The sequence below is a fragment of the Periophthalmus magnuspinnatus genome, chromosome 13 (genome assembly GCF_009829125.3).
Source record: "Periophthalmus magnuspinnatus isolate fPerMag1 chromosome 13, fPerMag1.2.pri, whole genome shotgun sequence".
In the NCBI taxonomy this organism is placed as follows: Eukaryota; Metazoa; Chordata; class Actinopteri; order Gobiiformes; family Gobiidae; genus Periophthalmus; species Periophthalmus magnuspinnatus.
The window spans coordinates 19,372,280-19,388,912 of NC_047138.1; the positions used below are offsets into that span (position 1 = coordinate 19,372,280).

Sequence of the window (16,633 nt, forward strand, 5' to 3'; positions counted from 1 at the left end):
TTACGGCACCACACTGCCTCATGTTTCCAGTTCCAATACAACGTTTAGATGTTAGTTTGTGGTGTTTGCCCACTCTGACATAGCAATGGCACTTGTAGCTTCTGTGCTTATCTCTGTCTGAACTATATTCTGTCAGATATCAACAATAAACAAAGTCTGATGAGATGCTAATGTGCGCACATCTTAGATTTTTACCTACAACAATGCAAACTGCAGAATAAAACAACACATTTTAAACAATAGACAAATTAAGTCTAATTCATACAGCTGAACACAATTGTGCCAGAGCGCATGGTCCGAATGTGCACTTTATGCACAGAAGCAAAGCTAACGATTATACACGGTATATTTTACGTACAATTAAGTCAATAGCAGAATAAACGCTTACCGATCGAGAACAGCATCCAATCCATCAAAAAATAAGGTCCTTTACTCCTGAGTCCACTGTGGGATCTTTAATCTTTGCCATGAACCGCTCCGGGTCAGAGATGCCTCTAGTTTAACTTGTACAAACATCCACAGTGTCCTCGATCACGTACTCCCTTTGGTTTGTCCGTTTCGTCATGTTTAAAACGCAAAACAACAGTGCGTAAAATGCGCCATTATGCACACATTTCTGCATCCACTCGTTTCCCAATTCACCAAAGTGCCTTAATTAAAAAAATTAAATGTTCCTCGACGGGCACTTGCATCACTTCCGGCGCAACAAGGACCGGTCCATTTCACCAGCATGGCATTGAGGAGTACACATTTTCTTCCGGGTATGTCTGTTTACGGAAAACCATGGCATGTGATACATCATCCTGTCCCGCTGCTCATTGGCTGTAAGGGGAAAACGTCACTAAATGTGTGTGATGTAATTGGTTGATTCTACAAGGGGAAGAGTGGGGTGTAAACTTTCAGTCATCTGTAGCACTGATTCGTTGTCTGCGGGCTCAGTAATCCACAACCCCCACCTTATTGGCCAACACTGGTGTCAATCACAGGCTAACACGTATGTTTAGCACTGGGGAACAAAGTTGGTGCTGTCAGAAGTTTATTATGCCTGAAAACGACAAAAGAAAGACAAAGAAGTGACATATTTGGAGTACTTTCCTGCAGCAGATTGGACATGGAGGATCTTATTTTGTGGACATAATTTCTTGACTGGATTATATTCTCTGGACCTTTACGGAACAAATGAGACCAACTTTGTGTGAATATGTTGATGTTTGACAGAACCAGAGCGCTCAATGGTAAGTGAAGTTCAGATTCACACTTTGGGACTTTTCTATAAAAACGTCTTTCCTGTCAGCACTGTGGTGATTGCAGGTGAAAATGGTTTGCATATCCAGAAAGACGAGCGCCGCAGCTTTCATTTGATGTGTAGATTGTTTGTGCGGGTGACGCAGAAGTGTATGTACATTGCTGTAAAAGTTGTAAAGTAGGCCCGGGCCATCAGAACGTTAACAGGTTAATAATTATCGCGATAATATCATTAATCGCGATTATTTTGGCCACGATAATCGTGAGTCTAAAATTTTATATGGTCCCATCCCTACTCAGTATAGAGCTGTGGGCGTTAGGACGTTTAGTCTATTAATCTTAGTCTACTAATTGTTTTATTTAGAACTAACACAAAGGAGAGGGTCTAGTTGTTTGTGTGTGCGTGCGCGTGCACGTGCGTGTGTGTGTCAGCTGAAGATTTGGGAGTGAATCATGAGTTTGACCTGCCTTTATGTAAATACAGTTTCATGGACCTTTTCTTAAGGATGGACTGATCTAATACAATTGAATATTGGCACCAATACTGAAAATTGCTGGATCGGACATTGACTTCCAAATATCAGTTCTCCTGGTTGGACATACAAATCAATGTAATAAGACTATTACCTGGTTGTTTTTGGGTCAGAAAGTTCCATAATGTTTGAAACTTTATTTATACAACTTTTATTGATACATTTGGATCTTTTTTCTTTCTTCTTCTTTTTTTTTTTTTTTTACCAAATAACATTCTGTAACTGCTCGTCATTGTGATCTTAAAATGTTTGTATTAACCCGCTCTACATGATCCTGGTATTTTTATTTTGCTATTGTAACTGTAAATCAAGATATGAACATTAATAACAAACCAATGAGACGCCGCCTTTCCCTGAGGTCGTGCCCGCTATCGTCAGCAACTGATTTGATTGACAGTGTTGCTAAGAGCCGACTTTGTGCTAAACCAGCGGTGTCACACTCACGTTGTCCACTTCTTTATAGAGGCTATGATTTAGTGAACCAATAACGTCTTTATTTGACCACAGCCCAAACTCATAAATAAAATATGTTACAAAAGCTTCATTCATGTTATTCTCACTAACAACAATTAAGTCTTTCTTCTACAGATGCTGAATACAGATACTGTAGAGGCAATAGTAACAAATTAAATATTTTAATAAACTGTTGGTATTTGGGTTGTCCAACCTGTGGTGAGCTTAACGTTCTGTGGTTGTGTCCCCAGAGATGACCATGGCTTCAGCCCCTTGCACTGGGCGTGCAGAGAGGGCCGCTCCAGTGTGGTGGACATGCTCATTATGAGAGGAGCCCGTATCAACGTCATGAACCGAGGAGATGATACACCGCTGCACCTGGCTGCTAGCCATGGGCACAGGGACATTGTGGGCAAGGTATGGCGCGCGCACACACACACCCCACGGGCAATGGTCAAAATGAGCATGAGCAACTGTCTTAAAGAGCTAGCATGTTTGTGCTATGTCTTATGACTTTGTTTTCTTGAGGTTATTTGGCTATTTAGTGTTAAATGAGACATATTATGAAACAACTAATCAGGTGAATTGAATAATTTGATTACTAAAAAGCATACATTCTTATTTTATTGCCTCAATTTGTTTAATTATTACAATTAGTTAGTACTATGTGAAACTGAAGAGCACGGAGCTCACGGAAAGTGCTTGTTTCCGAACGGAGCCTACACAGCACCGACTGGCCATGCTTTGGCCCACCTCCTCCAACTGGGCTGTGCTTTGGCCCAACTTCTTCAACCTGGGCATGGTCTGATTGGGCTAGTGTGAGGACACCCCAAGATGCTTTTAAGGGTATTTTATCGATGGATTACTTGATTACTAAAATAATCAATAGCTGCAGCCCTACAATTATAATCTCTGACACCCATTATGTTGTTTTTGGTCATTTTAAATCACAATATTCATGTAAAATGACTTTAATAAAAGAAACAAGTTTGCAGACCATGTTAGAAAACTGCAGTCCTGAGTCCAGGTGGCAGCCGACATTGTTCTGATCCCTCCTAACAATAGCTGCACGTCATGCTGCGGGCAACTTTTTTTTTTTTTTCATTTGTGCCAAAGTGGCTACGTGACACGTCCATAAAACTGGAGAAGAAAGTGTGTAGTGGAGTTGAAAACATTTGACGTTTTGAATACAGGAGAATAAAGATTACTCAAGCATGAATCACTCCAAATACAACTTCAAGGCTCAATGAAAAGACAAATTTTAACATTGTTAAAAGGTCTGATAAGTCCAGTTTGCGGAATACGTTTGGTTTTGAACCACATATGTCAAACTCAAGGCCCGGGGGCCAAATGTGGCCCTCCACATCATTTCATGTGGCCCTTGACAGGGTAAACTAAAAGATATGATGGTCTTAAAATGTAATTTTATCAGGAGATAAGCAGTTATACAGCCACATTTTTACATCTAGTAAATGCATGTGCAATATTTGTAACTTGAACAAGTAATAAATACAGAAACAGTTAATTAACAAGTTAAAAAAGTAGTTAGATTTATTTTACATCTGGCTCTTTGAAGGCAGCTATTTTGCTAATGTGGCCCCCGGTGAAAATATGTTTGACACCCCTTGTTTAAACTATAACATATGTACATCATTATTTAAAATTTAGTTCACTATATGCACCTTGGCAACCGGCACATTTTCATTTACATGTTTTTGTTTAAAGAGCTGATTTGAGACACTTTCAGATCCAGATCCTGTTTTTGTTAATCAGATAAGTCTGTGTAGAGCAAGAGGATTCACTCTGCACATGCACACCCTTCTCTCCATCATGACAGAGGAGCCCTGTGTATTCTATCGATTCAGCGATAACAGCTCCAGGTAGTGGGGCTAAAAATACTCGAGACAAAGGAAGGCTATTGTATTTATTGCTTTAAAGATTTACACAGCAGAGTAAATTTGTCAAAACCAAACTAGAAATTATATCTTTGTGTTGGTGAAGGGATAGACTAAGTAGGGCTTGGTGGAGGGATAGAGTGCACTGTTGAAACCACAGCTCTCAATACTTGAAATGTTAAACACAGAAAAGCAACAGAGATGTGTACTCAAATAAGAATACTGTTACTTCACAATAATATTACTCAAGCTTTTACCCAGAATAAGACTCCATGGAGACAGGCAGGGCATCTGACACACAGGGATGGCATCTGACACATAGGGAGGGCACCTGACACACGGGGAGAGCACCTGACACACAGGAAGAGCACCTGACACACAGGGAGAGCACCTGACACACAGGGAGGGCATCTGACACACAGGGAGGGCATCTGACACACACGGAGGGCATCTGACACACGGAGAGCATCTCACACAAGGAGGTCATCTGACACACCGGGACATTTAATTTTCTACAGTGGACATTATACTGTATCATCCAAGTCATTTCAGCCATAGTGGTTTTGAAATTGAGACTATTCAGTAAGAGCTCTCACAATACCAAAATTTAAACTCGATTTCGATATTAAGGAATAGGCTCGATACCGATTGTGTCTTGTACTTGTTCTGATACAGCTCAAGATCATTCTAAAGCTACTCAGGAAAGGTTCATTAATGTTCTATGAATGGGGCTTTTTTAGTATTGAGACCTGCTCAAATGAGTATCTAGTTTCGATTCTGGTTTTAGTATTGATTAGTGTGTGATGTTTGATACTTTTGACAGCCCTCAAATAGTGATTGTGATGAGATCCGTGTTGGACCTGCTGGTGTATTGGGTGTATTGTGTGTATCCCTGGGCTGTTGCTGGTGCCTTCTCAGCTGCTCTTTAATATTAGACATGTTTGAATGCCTCTGGTATGTGCCCACAGAAAACCCTTGACACTTGTTATGGCTGTGAAATTAGTCTTTAAATTGGAACTAAACACTAAATCCACTTTTATCTGCTACTAAACTGTGTACATGGTGCTTTAAATGCATTATCTACTCTTCCTAGTCCCTTTTCGACAGCTTTAGTGTAAACTGGGTACATTTTTAGCTCTCTGGTCAAAAACAGTCAGTAGTTTGTGCTGCCTATTGTGATCTCTGCAATTTCAAGTTGTTGGTGACATCACACAGGACTGCCCTGATTACAGACACCTGGCTGCAGGGGCAGAGTTTGAAGTGTTAATACCTGTTAGACCAGTCAAACTGTTCCTCAAATGTTTTGACTAGGCCTGTCTCAGTAACAAATTTTAAGTATGCCACTGACACAATAACCCTAAAGCAGGATTATCCCCAGAGAACTATTCTAAATGTTCACTATAGTTTAAAATAAAACATGAGCTGCAATAAATACACAGCCGAATGAAACACATAGTTTGTATCTATAATGTCAGAGAAGTGATTTATTCATCCCTCTACAACTCAAATCTTATGGTAGAACAAAAAAATAACAAAAGGGCCCTATGGTACAAAGAAAAAGTAGAAAGATAAATAATGACCCCCAAAAATAATGGTTCCATCTGTCACTGAATGAGAGCTTTGACGAGCTCCTGTGCCTTCTGTACATACTGTAACTCTCTTCTGTCCCTCTTCTGCTCAGCTGATCCAATGCAAAGCAGACACCAACGCAGCCAACGAGCACGGCAATACTCCACTGCACTACGCCTGCTTCTGGGGACAGGACCTGGTGGCCGAGGTGAGGGCTCCCCCTGCTGGACAGCACAACACTATCTATCTGTCTGTCTATCTATCTATCCGTCCATCTATCTATCTATCTATCTATCTATCTATCTATCTATCTATCTATAATGTTTGATTAGTTTTGTTTTTAAGCTAATAAAAAACAGATGCAGAGCAAAACACAAATAAATTATACACAAATAAATGCAGTTATATTCGGTCAACAATAATGATTTACACTGTCCGCTCTTTGATGTGCACACACACTCACACAGCCACAGACATGTTCAATATAAACACACACCTCAAACAAAGTATTAGGTGCTTACAGAATCATGAGTCATCTTATAAAATACATATTAACCTCCTATTTGTACATTACGCAATTACATCATATTACATCAGTCCATAACTTTATAAACATACAATATACCAGTGTTACGCACATGTTGTTATCAGTGCTATTTCACTCTCTCTATATTTATATATACAGTATACAGTACAGTATATAGATACACATACACACATACATACACAGATACGTACACATACATATATACCGGTATATATGTGTATATATACACTTCCTGGTAAAAAAAAAAAAAAAGTCGCCACCTGGATTTAACTAAGCAAATAGGTAAGAGTTAGGTCTAGGTTCAGCAACAGTACGTGCTCAAAGAAAGGTCAGCTGACTACCTGAATATGCTGAATGACCAGGTTATTTGATCAATGGATTTTTTCTTCCCTAACGGCACGGGCATATTCCAAGATGACAATGCCAGGATTCATTGGGCTTAAATTGTGAAAGAGTAGTTCAAGGAGAATGAGACATAATTTTCACAGTCCAGACCATAACCCCATTGAGAATCTTTGGGATATACTGGAGAAGACTTTACGCAGCGGTCAGACTCTATAATCATCAATACAAGGTCTTGGTGAAAAATTAATGCAACACTGGATGGAAATAAACCTTATGACATTGCAGAAGCTTATCGAAACGAATGCACAGTGAATGCGTGGGAGTATATATATATATATATATATATATATATATATATATATATATATATATATATATATATATATATATATAAAAAAAATAATCGTCTCATGTTGAATCCCTTTTGTTTTCGCAGGACCTTGTGACAAATGGAGCACAGGTGAGCATCTGTAACAAATATGGGGAGACTCCAGTGGACAAGGCCAAGCCCCACCTGCGCCAGCTTCTCACAGGTATCAAACACTCTTTGTCCTGTCTCATCATACTGGGTTTTACTCACACCTGTCCCCTTCTCTCCCCCAGACAAGGCAGAGAAGTTGGGCCAGAGCATGGCGAAGGTCCCCTTCAAAGACACATTCTGGAAGGGCACAACTAGGACCAGGCCGCGTAAGTCTGCAGTGCTGCGTTACTCTTACCGTGAACTCAAATGGACTATCTAATCTCTATTCTGGTGTTTTTCCAGGCAACGGCACGATAAACAAACACGCCGGTGTGGACTACAAACAGCTCTCACTTCTGGCCAAAATCAATGAAAACCAGTCAGGAGAGGTAATTCACATTTTACCTTTTATGGTACATTAAGGACACAAGAATCACAAGGGTGCTTTTCATTCATTGAGAATAACTTTGTAATAAATGTCACTCTACATAATGAAAGAAGTAGCAAGAATTGATACTTAAAAATAATATTCAAATACTTGGGGAGGGTGCGTTTGCAGTTTGTTCTTAAGTTCTTAAGATAAGTAAAAAGGTTGTTGCAGTGCAGTGGCTCTCAAACAACCAAAGAAAAGATTTATTTTTTCAGGTGCCACCAGATCTAAATCAGATCTATAACTGGACTATTGTAGGTCTTACCGAGGGCTAAATCAGGTCTAAAATAGACTGCATTACTTCCACTATAGTTCTAAACAAGAAATGACCCAAAGGAGGACAGAAAAGTTGGTAAAATGAACTGTAAATGAGGCAAACTGACAACCTGAAGATTTTTGAGTCTCACAATTTTTTCCACAACCAAAATCTGTTGTATTCTGCATTAAAAACTACTAACCCTGTAGTTTAGGTCTATACAGACATTTTCTGAAATATCCCTGTGTGTCAGATGCCCTCCCTGTGTCTCTATGGGGTCTTTTTCTCCATAAAAACTACTAACCCTGTAGTTTAGATCAGTACAAGCATGTTCCGAAATGTGATTCTTCGTTCGATTAGTTTGTCAGTTCATCTGGGCGTATTTAAAATGTGAACTTTGAACAGAATCTGATTATCCATCCATCCATTTTCTTCCGCTTATCCGGGGCCGGGTCGCGGGGCAGCAGTCAAAGCAGGGACTCCCAGACTTCCCTCACCCCAGACACGTCTGCCAGCTCCTCCGGTGGGACCCCAAGGCGCTCCCAGGCCAGCCGAGAGACATAGTCCCTCCAGCATGTCCTGGGTCTTCCCCGGGGCCTCCTCCCGGTGGGACATGCCCAAAACACCTCCCTAGGGAGGCGACCAGGAGACATCCTGAACAGATGCCCGAGCCACCTCAGCTGACTCCTCTCGAGTCTGATTATTAAAACATAAATCTCAAATTAGTAAAAGCCAAAGGTAAATTTGTCAGCTGGACAAAAAGGAGGGGTTAGTGGCTTTGAGATGGAGATGTACGGCAGACTGGGGTCCAGAGGAGCTCTCGCGATAGTATTGGTACATTCTCTTATGGAGTGGGAGGTTAGTTTCTCCAATATACTGCTCACTGCACTCTTCACTACACTGAATGGAGTGTAATGAAGAGTGCGATGAGCCCTGTGGGGGGTTCACTGCACTCACTGAAGTGAGTTCAGTGAGTTCAGTGAACCCTGAGCCATAAACATTACTTTGTTTATGGCTCAGGGTTTTGTCCTTTTTTGTCCTTTTGTTAGGAAAGACAATCCTTCCTTGAACAGGAGACGTCACCTGTCCCCAATATATAACTTTGGCTTTTGCTATGGACCAGACCTGGACGACTGAGGGATCACTCAAACATAAATCTCAAATCTAATCGATCACAATGTTTGTCAGAAAAATCTCATATTATTCCCAAAACGGTTCAGCCCTTTTGTATTTTCCATGTTCCACCTCATCCTCATAAATACATTTATAATAGAAGCAAGTACATCCTTCTAAGTTTTGACCCCTAATAGTTGCTGGGTCTTCTCCTCTTTCCAGCTGTGGCAGGGACGCTGGCAGGGGAATGAAATCGTAGTCAAAGTTTTTAAAGTTCGAGACTGGACAACGCGGAAGAGCCGAGACTTTAACGAAGAATATCCCAAACTCAGGTAAGTCTTTAGTCTCATGCATGCATCTCAAACTGAGTGTTATGTTTTCATGTCCATTCATTTTCCTATTGGCCTTATTTTGTTGAACCAAACCATTGTATTTGTATGCTACAGTCAGGACAGCTGCAATGCAAAGCTATAAATATCTATACGCAAAAGTGTTGTGAAGTAGGTATAAGGTAGAATAAGCCAACAGTTCACTCCCGAGTCCATACAGCCCTGATAAAAGAATACTTCATCTAATACAAAACAAACTGATAAATTAACTAAGTCCTAAAGCCCCAGTACTGCCTTCCCAGCACTGAAACAGGCATTGAAGGTCAAACATTATAATATATATGAGGTTAACAATGTGAACAACTAATCATTCTACATTATACATTATCACCAAATAAAAGTGAAAAAATTGAGACTGAAGGCTTTTAAACTGAATATTTAAAGCAACAAGTATTATAGATGAAACTAAGGCCACTGTGTGTGTTTAGAGTCTCTGTAGTCACTCTTTCAGCACCGCCCTCTGGTGGTCATCCAGGATTCATAGAACTGTAGTTACATATGTGACTCTCTATTATGATTATCAAAATACAACTTTTATTTAGATTATTTTTTATAGTGAATACTCAAGATTACTCGAATAATCATTGCAGCCCCAAAAAGAGACAGATACAGGAAAACAACAGGACAGACATTTTCAAAAAGGAAAATAAATCAAAAATTGGGGCACATCTTGATTCAGTGTTGGATACCAACCCTTGTTTTTGTCCTCTGTGTCTGTGTCTGCCCTATGTCTGCTCCCCCCCACCCCACACCAGGATATTCTCCCACCCGAACGTGCTGCCCATGCTGGGGGCGTGCCAGTCTCCCCCCGCCCCTCACCCCATCATCATCACTCACTGGATGCCCTACGGCTCCCTGTACAATGTGCTACATGAGGGCACTAGTGAGTACCTCCACACACACTGCCCAATACTGCACACAGGACTATCTCCACTGTACTAGTGCCCCCATTGTCAGCCTCACATCTGTGCTGCTCTTTCAGACTTTGTGGTGGACCAGACACAAGCGGTGAAGTTTGCTTTGGACATCGCCTGTGGAATGGCCTTCTTACACACACTCGAGCCCATGATCCCACGCCACTATTTGAACAGCAAAAGTGTCATGGTGAGATTTTTATTTTTATATATATGTATTTTTTTACGGTGTACTAATACTACATAACTTTTCTGGTTGGGAGGCCTCCACCTCCTTGCTTCCACGAAGAAAAACTGCTGCACTAGGCCACCTTTTCACAGATGTAGACAGTTCAGAAATCTCAGCCGAAATTTGCTGTTTATCTGTCTGCAGATGTGTTAACCTGGTTTATGGTTAATATCTCTGTAATTACTGGGTCTAGCCACATGAAACAAAAACTGGCACAAAGTTCAGCGTTGTTTCTGGCAGCATAAATAAACAAAAGGGAACCATTTTTCCACAGTAGTTTCAAAAAAGTGGTGCCTTATTAAATATATTATTCTACTGATTTTGTGGCCCTCATGGAGATGGTTATGGCCCTACTTTGGGCCCCAACCCTATGGTTAAGAATCGCATAGGGCACAATACATTTTAATAGGCCACTCAGACCATTAAAACATGTGGAGATAAAATATGTTGCTGTAATAGCTGTAAATGCAGTTTTTCATGCACCTTACATACATTTACAGTAACATACACTTAACAAAGATTGGCTGAGATGTGCGATATAGCCATAGACTGTATATAAAAATGGACATAACTAACCTGCTAACCCTGCTAGCCTCGATGAGCTTCATTTGACGCTGTGGGTGACGTCACACTCACTTAGTCTATTTTGTTATACAGGCTATGGATATAGCTGAATGTGGCCTGGTTTCCTTCACACAGTTACTTTAACATGTGCTCCTGTGGTGTTCCTCACAGATCGATGAGGACATGACAGCCAGGATCAGTATGGCAGATGTCAAGTTCTCCTTCCAGTGCCCAGGCCGCATGTACTCTCCCGCCTGGGTGGCCCCTGAGGGTGAGCAGCACTCAGTGAAAGCTCCAAACACAGCGCGGATGATGCAGTCTGCTCCCTTTCAAATTCAATTCAATTCATTTTATTTTATTTTATTTTATTTATTTAATATAAATTCATGATACCACATTAGTTCACATTATCCTACTAAACAGACAAAGGAGACTTCAAAACAATACATTATTAAGGGCACCTGATGAACCATGAGTCAGGAACATGTTTTAGTTTGAAATTTTAGCCCTGCCCACTTAGTTGTTTCTATCGCTGTGATATTGCACCATGACACAGAAACAAGATTCTGGGATAAGGACAGGGAAGTGTCTGTTACCTTATAGTTCTCACATATTTGACACTATCTGCTTTTTTGTCACACTTGAAAATGCATCATGACAGAGAATTAGGCATCTGGGATAGTGTCAAGCAGCTGGTTACCCATGATTCTTAGCAACAATGTGTCTGATTGCACAAATGTGACCCTGTCAGGAGCTTATGTTATGCCTGAGAACAGGCTGTAAAATACATAGATTATATTTTACTGTGTAAATGTTTTCTTTTTTGCAGCTTTTACCAAACTATGCATTATGTAAACAGCTTTTAACTTGACAAGATTAAATTTAAATCAGATACAGGCCCTTTAATTATGACCATAGTTATTTCATGTGTTGTATTGTAATTTGGCTTCCATTCAATGCCATTCAGCAATTATACCAACACAATATATACAGCTCATGAAACATGTGTTACTGCTACAGCTACTCCTACTACTACTACTATAATAATTATAATAATGTTGATGTGACTGTATTTGCATGTTGTCATAGCCCTGCAGAAGAAATCGGAGGAGATAAACCGTCGGTCTGCAGACATGTGGAGCTTTGCCATCCTGCTGTGGGAGCTGGTGACCCGAGAAGTACCCTTCGCTGACCTGTCCAACATGGAGATAGGCATGAAGGTCTGCACCACACTCACGCAGTCTGCTTCTAGTGTACACATTGTGGGTGTGGCTACACTTTTTGGCCCTCTGCACTCTACATAGGGCTCATCTTAGAATGTCATTGACACTTGTGGTCATTCTCCATCTGTAGTATTGTTAGCCTCATGGCATAACTGTCCGAGTCATTTCTTAAGGTTTTCAGTAAAATACAAAAATAACAATAAGATGACTGGGGCGGTTTAAGACTGTTTGGGTTTTTTGGCTGTAAAAATCTCTGATTGGCTGAGGACATAGCCAATGATATCTACAGCTGCAGCAGGGTCTTGGGTGTAGAATTACCGTAAATTTCGGACTATTGAGCGCACCTGAATATAGGCTGCACCAGCTAAATTTTAAAAGAAAATACATTTTGTACAACTATAAGCTGCACTTGAATATAAGCCACATGTAATGTGAGATATTTACACAGAAAGACCGTACACAGAGGTTATTTGAGTTTTAATTTAAGACACATCTGCTTTTATTTCCTCTGCAAGCTTTTGTCATCTTTTTACATTGACTAAGTTCTTCCCGTTGCCACCTTCAATGTTGTACCATCGATGCATTGATGCCAAGCTTACGTGCAGTGGCTCTATTTCCTTTTTTAAGGGTCAGATCGATTTCCTTTAACTTAAAAGCTGTATCATACGCATTTCTTTGTGTGTTTTCCATGTTTAGGGTATGTGCATGATGCACAAAATGACAGTTCAATATCAAAATTAGTGTATTCTTTAGCGCATAATCTTTCCCCACGTCTGTCGCACTTTTGAATGTACTGCTAGAGAGTGCCCCCCCGGTGACCGTTAGCCAGTAAAAATCTATAAATTAGTCACACTGTTGTATAAGCCTCAGAGTTCAAAGCGTGGGAAAAATGTAGCGACTTATAGTCCAAAACTTACGGCATACAAATAACTCAACTTGGCCAAAAAATGACTTGGGCAGTTGATGATTGGCTACAAGGCAGTTGATGACTGGCTACAAGGTAGTAACCATACAGAACAAAGAAAGCCTTTTAGGTTTAAATCAAGCGCTGGTGCTTGTCAATGCTCTCAACAGTTGCCAAAGCTTGAGCAACGATGTCAATCAAACCTGTTGCTAACTCTAGTGGGAGCGACCTCAAGGCACCTGATTTGTCACACAAAATAAAAACACAGGATCATGTACAATGTGTTAATACGAACATTTAAGATTTAATTTAACATTTAATATGAAATAAATGATGAGCCTGATAGCATTAGTTACAGAGAGTAGGGTGACACTTTTTCAATGCAAAGTGAAATGGAGCCAGAGTCGATGGAGCCAGAACCGTGCCCATGATCACTTCCTTTTTGGACCATGGCAGCTAGCAGGTTAGCTAGGTCCTTTTATATATACAGTCTATGGAGTCATGTGAGGCTCATTCTCCTTTTTGATTGGTCATCATGTACAATGTTTCTAATAACTAACAATAAATTGGCATTACAATTGTCACAGCTCTATTTGATTTGAACACGTTTACCTTGTATATGTTGACACAATTAGGTCATATTTGTTGAATTTAAAATCTAAATCTTCCATACAGTGGCTTTAACATTCCCGTTCCCATTTGCTTTTCCAGATTGCCCTGGAAGGCTTGAGGCCCACCATTCCGCCCGGCATCTCCCCACACATTTGCAAACTCATGAAGATCTGCATGAATGAGGACCCAGCCAAGCGGCCCAAGTTTGACATGATTGTGCCCATCCTGGAGAAGATGCAGGACAAGTGACCCCTCCCTATCCCCCTGAACACTCACTGGAACAGCCCACCCTTGCCCCGCTCCCTCTGGACTCACTGTGATGGTGCTGTGATGCCTTAAACTGTAGCTTCAACCCCCGAGTCAATCCAGCAGAACTTTTCTATACCTTTGGGTGTTCCTTTCAATGTTATGTCTCAAAATATCTTCAAAAACACAAGAATGTATTGATACTTTGCGCTGACATCTCGCTGGGGGGAACTGCATATATGTTTATAAAGTTGTTGAGTCACTTCCAGGTCCATCAGTTGGTTGGAAACAATGTGTACGGTTTTGCAACAACACATCTCAGGTTAAAGGTGCACTATGCAACTTTTCTGTTAGGTGTCCAGCCAGTCCATAGGTGTTTTTTACGATAAAATGATACCTTGAAAAATATGCATTCTACTGTAAGCGAGCCCACCACTCCACAGATCTGACCTGTGACATGGCTTGGTGCTTGTCTCCGTGGAAATAAATACGTTTAATACCATACTGCAACAACATCTCTATGGTGACGGACCTTCCACCCAGAAAGTTACAGTGTGCACATTTAAAAAGAGATTGCAGTTGTTAAAATCTAACAAGGTTATAAGTGTGAGTGTATAGTTACAACTGACAGGAGGTGTATGGGAGAGGTTGAGATAAGGAGCTAGACTAGGCTTAGCTAACATTAGCGGTGACAGGCAGTTGGTGAGATATATGCTTTTATATATACACTGTTATATATTTTATACAGTTTGTGGTTAAACATAGACTTTTGAAAGGGAAGTGTCTCTTGTTTAATGAATAAGGAACAAAAAGAACAAGAAAAAAAAATACAAAATGGATTTAAAGATGCACTATATAACTTGCAGTGGACAGTCCGCAAGCTGCATGTCTCCATGGTGATGTTATTAGCCAATCCGGATCGAGGCTGTTGAAGGTAACATCCCATCTCGCCCGCACCACTGGTTTGGCAGGGAGCGGGCATTTAGCAACGCTGTCAGTCATACCTGTTGCTAACGCCAATGGGAGCAACCTTGGGGGAAAAAGGCAACTGATTGGTCTCTTATCAATGTTCATTGTATCTTGATTTTTGGACTAAATAGTGAGGCAAAAATACCAGGATCATGTAGAGCAGGTTAATACAAAAATTTTAAGACCAAAATCTTGTCCTAGCCTGACAGAAGAAAGCGGAGGAGCCTGACACCCCACCCCCAGGGAATATTGATAACATCAGCTGCAAAGTATCAATTAAAATCATCTGGACTGAAAGGCAGTGAAGCATGTTGGCTTGCTGTAGTCCTCATTTGTCTGCAAGTGTTGTATGTTGAATGACTTAAGATACTGTACGCTACTACTCCAGCCTGAGAAATGTATAACGTTCAGCTTAAAGCATTATGTAACTTTTCTTGTGAGGGTCTACCATCTGCTTGTCTCCACTGAGCAATTATTCCTTTGCCTCGAATTTTCTACTGTACTTAAAGGGCCTATATTACACTTAAAAAAAAAATATGTTGTTTTCTCATCACAAACATACCTGGAGTTGTGTTTTGTTTCATTCACACGTGTTTAACAAACAAACCCTTCATATTTAGGCTTCATGTTCTTAGTTCTTCTCTCAAACAACAAACTGTACCACCTTGTGATGTCATGCTGGAATACTGGAAGTGCTACACTGTGTACATACACCTTCAATAGGATCATTTCAGCCCTGGAATTGCTGATCTCTACTGAACTAAAGGTAAAAGGAGCTGTTAACTTGAAAACTACCACTTCATGGCATCACAAAGTGGAACAGAGTTTTTTCTATTTTGAGTTTTGGAGATGTAGATAATAAAGGGTTACTCAAACGTGTGAATGCAACAAAACACAAGTGTATGTTTTTGATCAGGTCACATTAGAACATGGCTTAAAGCTCAAAGTCCATTTTGTGTAATATAGGACCTGTCTATCTTCATTTAATTAGTTGCTGAAAAGCATGTATTCTTATTGTGAGCAGGCTCTCTTCTCCACACATCTGACCAGCAGAAAAGTTACGTAGAGTGCTTTTAAATTTTAAGTAAAAATGTAATCCGTTTCTTCATATATACACAACCATAGACTCCATTCAATGTATATGACTCCAACTCAGATGTTTTGTTGTCTTTGTCTTCATCTGGACCTCCACCAGCTTTGTGCAAAATCAAGAATGTGGAAAAAGATCATAAATGTAAGTATTTATAAGGCTATATTAAAGTGAAAACTACTAAAGTCTATTACTCTTCTTTCCAGCACAAAGCAAGTTAAAGGTCATATATTACACAAAAATGACTTGTGAGCTTCAAGCCATGTTATAATCCTGTTCCCTCCTCAAAAACATACCTGGAATTGTTTTGTGTTTTGTTTCATTCATACGGTTGAGTAACCTGCTATTTTTAGCCTGTCTATATCTCCAAAGATCAAAATGCTCTGTTCCACCATGTGATCTCATGATGTGGTAGTTTTCAAGTTAACAGCTACATTTTACCGTTTGCCATCTAAATGGTTCTAGTGAAGGTGTTTGGAATTCAAAAACACAGTGGAACACTTCCTGTATTACCACATGACATGGCAAGGTGGAACAGTGTGTTTTCAGTTCGAGAGACGAGCTCAGCCTAAATACGCAGGGTTTGTGTGTTAAACATGTGAATGAAACAAAACACAACTCCAGGTATGTTTGTGATGAGGAAACTA

At 40.3% G+C, this 16,633-nt stretch overlaps 1 protein-coding gene across 1 annotated transcript in view; it reads left to right on the forward strand.

The window, feature by feature from the left end:
• The window catches only part of LOC117380456 (integrin-linked protein kinase), a 32,773-nt gene extending 16,597 nt beyond the window's left edge, over positions 1 to 16,176 (forward strand). The window contains exons 3-13 of the mRNA XM_033977267.2: positions 2,483 to 2,648; positions 5,808 to 5,903; positions 7,024 to 7,120; positions 7,191 to 7,274; positions 7,351 to 7,436; positions 9,069 to 9,178; positions 9,991 to 10,118; positions 10,218 to 10,339; positions 11,114 to 11,213; positions 12,032 to 12,162; positions 13,781 to 16,176. Of these exons, the coding sequence (XP_033833158.1) occupies positions 2,483 to 2,648; positions 5,808 to 5,903; positions 7,024 to 7,120; positions 7,191 to 7,274; positions 7,351 to 7,436; positions 9,069 to 9,178; positions 9,991 to 10,118; positions 10,218 to 10,339; positions 11,114 to 11,213; positions 12,032 to 12,162; positions 13,781 to 13,930 (1,270 nt within the window). The 3' untranslated portion in view covers positions 13,931 to 16,176. The remainder of the gene's footprint in view (positions 1 to 2,482; positions 2,649 to 5,807; positions 5,904 to 7,023; positions 7,121 to 7,190; positions 7,275 to 7,350; positions 7,437 to 9,068; positions 9,179 to 9,990; positions 10,119 to 10,217; positions 10,340 to 11,113; positions 11,214 to 12,031; positions 12,163 to 13,780) is intronic.
• Positions 16,177 to 16,633: the final 457 nt, after the last annotated feature.